This window comes from Pundamilia nyererei, unplaced genomic scaffold (assembly GCF_000239375.1).
Source record: "Pundamilia nyererei isolate P.nyererei 1_Seehausen unplaced genomic scaffold, PunNye1.0 scaffold00048, whole genome shotgun sequence".
Lineage (NCBI taxonomy): Eukaryota > Metazoa > Chordata > Actinopteri > Cichliformes > Cichlidae > Pundamilia > Pundamilia nyererei.
In genome coordinates this window covers 1,189,988-1,195,987 of record NW_005187449.1, presented here as the reverse complement: position 1 = coordinate 1,195,987, position 6,000 = coordinate 1,189,988, and the positions used below count along the sequence as shown (strand labels likewise).

At 40.5% G+C, this 6,000-nt stretch overlaps 1 protein-coding gene across 1 annotated transcript in view; it reads right to left on the bottom strand.

The window, feature by feature from the left end:
• col12a1b (collagen, type XII, alpha 1b) overlaps positions 1-6,000 on the bottom strand; it is a 148,033-nt gene that overhangs the window by 90,802 nt on the left and 51,231 nt on the right. Inside the window, exons 23-25 of the mRNA XM_013910747.1 lie at positions 3,274-3,419; positions 2,198-2,324; positions 974-1,110 (exon numbers count right to left, since the gene is read on the bottom strand). Of these exons, the coding sequence (XP_013766201.1) occupies positions 974-1,110; positions 2,198-2,324; positions 3,274-3,419 (410 nt within the window). The remainder of the gene's footprint in view (positions 1-973; positions 1,111-2,197; positions 2,325-3,273; positions 3,420-6,000) is intronic.

Here is a 6,000-nt window from a genome sequence, read left to right as displayed (position 1 = left end):
TTCTTCCTGTTAAAAAGGGAGTTTTTCCTCCCCACTGTTTGCAAGTGCTTATTTTCTTAATGTTGTAAGGTCTTCACATTATAATATAGAAGGCCTTTGAGAGCACTTTTATTGTGAAGTATGACTATATGAATAGAATGGAATCATATTGAATTAAAATAAAGACGTCCAATTTAATGCACTCTGGAAACAGACAGACATCAGTTACAGCCACTAGGTGCCCTCTCACAGTCCCTTTATCGTCCAGTCTGATCAGTGACTTGGAGATTGTGTAGGAGAACTGTGCGGTGCAAAAAAGTGCATAAACTCTATTGTTGGAATCAACATTCTGGTTACATTTGGTTACATTTTATTTTAAATTAAATCCTGATCTTTTCCTGAGCTTTACCAGGTAGTTTTTCATGCCTTAACACAACTAAAACAGGGACATGGGGTTAAAGCCTACTTCCCCTCAACCTCCTTAAGCTGATTTTTGCTTCTTCTTTCAAACGAAAAACTCATTATTTCCTTCAATGAACAAACAATCAGTACTGAATAAGGTGACGACTTAGGAGGCCACATACTGGTGCTTTCTATGGGACGGACATGAATGGGAGGCATGCTGGTTCTCATTTTATCACTGATTAATCTACAAATTAATATTCAAATCAATAAACTGAATTAATAGTTTTGTCCAAAATCTAAGCCTGTTCAGTTTATAATAAGTTGAAGCAGTGAAAAGCAGCAAATCCTGACATTACAGAGCTGAAACCTGAATATCTAATGTATGTGCCTAGAAATGACTGTGACTAATCAATTATTTTGTGCTTTCAAACCTAGAAAGTGTAATAAACCACGACCATGAAATATATTGATCATAACTCCGCCCATAATTAAACAACTGCTGCATTAGCACTCCCTCTGAGGTTTTTCATGTATTTGTCATGTAACCCTGCAGTGGAGCTAGCACACCATCATAAAGCCACAGCTGTACCTCTTTCACTTCTCCTTCCTCAGGTTTGTAGGTGATGATGTATTTGCGGACGGGTCCAGGAGCAGCATCCCAGTTGAGCTTCATGGTGCTGTGAGTAACGTCACTGATTCTCAGTTGTCCGGCAGCCGGCCTGGGCACTGCGGGAAGACAGGGCAAAGGAAACGTTAACCACCCTGAGTGAAGCTCAACAACATCTCTTCACTCTCAGCATTGTTGTGAAGACATTCAAAGACACTGCCGGCTGACGCTGTGAGGCCAAAACTGAAGAGCTGAAAAACAGACAGCAGCTTATTTTTTCTTTTTTCTTTTTTTAAAGAAAGCGGTCCTGCTTTGGTTTGTAGTGCATCTGTTTTCTATCGATAAGTTCTCAATCCAAAATTTCGGAGACGAGATCCAGCTCTTATAAAACAACAGCTGACATGAAATAAAACTCCGAAACCCCTTACCTTTCCTAAAAACCATTTCTGAGAAAAAAATGATCCAGGATGGAAGTTCTGATTTCAAGTAAACACTTTAGAAAAGTGGGGGGGAGGGATTTTAAATATTTGAATTCTTTCTGAGACGGAGCGGGTCTGCGGACAGCTTTAACATAGTTGAGCTCTTTGAGGTTTGTAAGAACATGACCAGTGTACGATATGAGTTGGCTACTAAACCACTGTAGTTTACTAACCTTTCTTGTTTTATTTGTGTGGTGCTTTGCACTAACTAGTAGATATCTACTTCTATTTCTTTGTTGCTCCTGTAAAGTTTATAGATACAGTTTGCTAAGAAATCTAGAAAGCTAAATATGGACATTTGCGGCTCCAAAAAATCAAGATGATGATGGATATAAAGGTAAATTGGAGGATGATGAACTAATCACCAGCACATTGGTTCAGCGGTTAGCACTGACTCACAGACAGACGGCTCACGGTCCGACTGAGGCTGACTGTTTTATGCTTTTGGATCACTGAAAAGAACTGAAGCTGCTTCTAAAGACCTGATTCTTCCTTCAGCTAAAATACTGCTACTGGACAGTTTTTAATGAGTTTCTAATAGCATTTTTCCTTCTATCGTGACTACTTGACACCCAGGCTGATAGCTACACTCCATCTACCTTCACCTGTCCAGTGTTTGGCTTGCTGATGGAGTTTTAATCCACCGACATTACAGGAGCTCTGATCCTATTAAATATCCTCAGAGATCACATTTTAAACAGTTAAAAATCAGTTTAACGTTACATACAGGTGACTCCCGTGCCCTCCAGAGGCTCGCTGGTGGCTTCTCCGTACACAGCGTAAATTCTGATGTTGTACGCTGTGTTTGGTATCAGCTGCTCCAACTGGGTACTGGTTACATCTCCAACACGTAGCTGCACAGGGACAGAGGTGAAGGAAAGTGACCGTCGGAACTAGCATACATTGAAACTGGAAGAACGGCTGAACTTGGTGTGCACAGACAAAAGAGTCGTCAAAATATTTTTTAGCATAAATAAAAACAATCAATAAGTAGCTAATAGTCCTAATGATAGTAACTTTAACAATGGCCCAGGTAACAAGTAGAATACATGGATATAACAGGGGTTTTGTCTCTTACACTTCGGGGTCACCATTGGGGTTTTTGAACGTAAGCCGATAACCTCACTGATTATTCATTAAACCTTTCAATATGTATCTTCTTCTTTTAAATCACACATTAAACACAAAAAAGCAAGAAAATTTTGAGAAATTTGATATAAAAGGGTCTTCACGAAATTGTATGTCAAATAACATGTGCTGCAAAGTAAGTTAATGCTCCCCTCTACTTCACAGTTGCCGCCTGATTTCCAGTAAAGACCACCTCACTGTACATTTAATCATCCTTTAAATTTTCCTCAGCTGTATAATCGCAAATGTAGGTTAACACCAAAGAGGCATTCAGTCCCATCTGTTCTGTTTATGTCATCTCGATGACTTCAGGCCATGAGCTAATCCTTGCCATTACCCAGCGTGTCTGAGGGCTCTGCTCTTCGTAGGCCTGGCCTGAGCCGGGCTGCAGAGGTCTACTTCCTCATTGTATCCACATCTGGAAGTAGTAAGGTGATGCAAGCAGAAGCCGGCTAATATCAAATAAATGTGGAAAACCTCAACACGCAAATAAAGAGATGTGTTAGATTTGTGTCGATCTACGTGCTAGTGTCCCTGTGTTGTGGTGAATTTGTGACATTGTGGGAACATTATTAAGTTTACTTACTCACATTGTTGGGACTGGGATCATAAATACAGTTTGCAGACCCAAACCATTGTCAGGGATAAAGTACTGTAACCTCGGTGTTCGTGTACCTCACTCTCCAGCTGAGGCTCGGAGGCATTGATGGAATTGTACAGCAGCATGTAGCCGGTGGCGCTGACTACTCCGTCCCAGCTGACCCTCATGGAGACTGAGGTCTCGTCATACACGTTCATGTTCTTCACTGTGTACAGCGGCACTGAGGGGACAGAAACAGTCAGTTTAACACACGGCACAGCCATGGTCTTCTTTGGCTTTGCTAAACAGTAACAGAGTGGACAAATCTCTGTGTTTGTTGGTTCAGGCACAGAAATTAATTCCGTTTTTCAGATTTTCTGGATTAACGCTCCTTGATCTTTTAGTTATAATATGCAGAGGTGGTTTTGGTACAATAACAGGATAATGACCCCAACAGACCCAAAATGTCCCAAAGTGATCTTAAAGCTTCGGGCTTTTGATGGCTTCTGTTTTTTCAGGATAGTTTTCAGGACTTATTCGTTACTTTTTGTTGGATGTCACATAAAAAAAGCTAACCAACACGCTTCATGGAAACACAGAGATATAGAAGATAAAACCAAGTTTTTTTTAAAAAAAAACAAAAAAAAAAAACAGTGTGCTCCTAAATCCTGATCTTAAATAGTGCATAGTTAGAATTAATAAAGTCCATGAAACTGCAGTTCCTCTAATGGCCACTTGAGGCTCTGAAAGCCATGTTAAAAAGTCCAACTTTACTGCAGAACTAAACATGTTTACAGCCTCGGCTTTAGTCTCTATGGATATTTTCCCTGCATAACAACTGTATGGCGGGTGAACTCATCCATCTGGAAACTTGATTAGGAGCACGGCCATTTTAAATTACAGGTATCCTGATACATTACAGGCAGCTCTAGCTGATTACTGTCTGCTAGGCTCGTAGACAGTATAAAGGTGGATTTTCCCATGGAAGATCTGCACTGGCTTCACATTTCAGACCGAGAAGCTATATTCATTATTCAGGTCTATGGTTTGGCCTCACCTCTGCTGAACTGGACTTCTGATGTGTTTGTGCCTTTTGGAGCATTATTCTTGGAATTATCTGATAATATGGCTCGCTTTGTGGTACACACTGTTCAAGAAGTTTGGGCTTCAGTCTTGACGAGTGAATATTTTATCAGGCTACTTAACACTGACCAGCAGGGATCTGTGCACCCGCACAGTTTATGGACGCAGCTTTCTAACCAAACTAACTACCTTTAGCTGAAGACTTAGCACCCAAGCCTCTCATCAAAATAAGGTTACTTTTAGGACCAAGAAACAAAAATGCTAACAGGCTTCAAACCAATGGGAGAAGCTGGCTATATACGTCTTTTATTTACAGTCTATGGTAATCGCATTAAAACCCAACCTAATTTTTTTGTATTGGAAAGCGAGAAGAAAGGAGGATGAGTATTTCACACTTTTGCTTTGAAACTGGATGTAACCTTTTAAACACCCACAAATGTGTGAATTTTGGCTTTTTAAGAGTGTGGCTTTGCAAAAAAAATCCCACCTCCTTACTGTTTTAGCACTATGTGACATCATGATATATGTCACCCCCACCCAAACCCACAGACCCCAGACCTTTATAGACACTGTTTTAAGAAGGACATTATGACCTAATCGAGTGTTAGTTTAAAAATTACAGTAAACAAAGCCACAGTGATCTGACAGCTGCTGGCCACCATAAAACCGACAGCAACACAAGAGCCAGTTATTGTTTTATGACAGTGAGAAGCCGCTTGTTGTAAAAATCAATCACACATTTTAGCACAAATAAAGGGAACTTTAAAGGACAAATGAGCAAATAAAATCACTTAGAGCTGTGCACTAAACACGTTGTTAAACTCTATCAGTTTATCTAAGATACATGCAACGACCGCAGACCTGATTAATTTTAACAGTTGCCCCATTTTTCCTACTCCGACTAACATCCGCTCTCAGGATTGCATCATGGGACTGTGTTAAACATATTTCCACCTCAGATCAGATGCTAAATATATGTAGTATAAACACAGATGCTGGACCAGATATGAAGGCGGGCAGATGACTTCCATGGATGTGTGTGAAACAGGATAATGAGCGGAGAAATCAAGCTGTTTATCTCACAAACCATATGGAAGAAATAGAACGCTTTCCCACAAATGTGAAGCACCACAATGCGATGATACTATCGGCTTTCAAACCTCTTCTTTAATCATGTCTTTGAACTAAGAGGTTTTAAAAAAATCAACAAGAATAAAAACTCAGCTCTTCTCTCAATCGGCAAGAGCCGTTTTTGAATTTTGGAGAGTGGAGAAACAATCCTGCTTAAGCCTCTGAGGTTTAAGATAGGCTATGAAGCTCCCAGCACACAGTTTTAGTGCTGATGTTAATGCCAGAGGCAATGTCTCTCAGAAAGGTTTGTAAAGGCAGACAGTGCTTGATTTTATACACCTGTGGCAATGGGACTGAAAGCACCTGAAATCAAAGAATAAGCTTTGTTTCTCAGTACTTTTGCCCTTATAGTGTAGCATAGTTAGATTTAGGGCAGGGATCATCACCAATGATGACCATCATGAGATCATCATTAATGACTTAGAGCAGGGGAATCAAACATAAGGTCCAGGGGCCAGTTGAGACTTCTATCTGGAGTCTAATATTGGACTTTTGTGGATCTGAACAGGCTTTTTGCTGTCTCTGCCCCTCTTCAACTGTCCAACCACTCCAACACCCGTGAAACATAACAGCAGTGCACACATTACGTCCGGCACAGAACAAGAAGG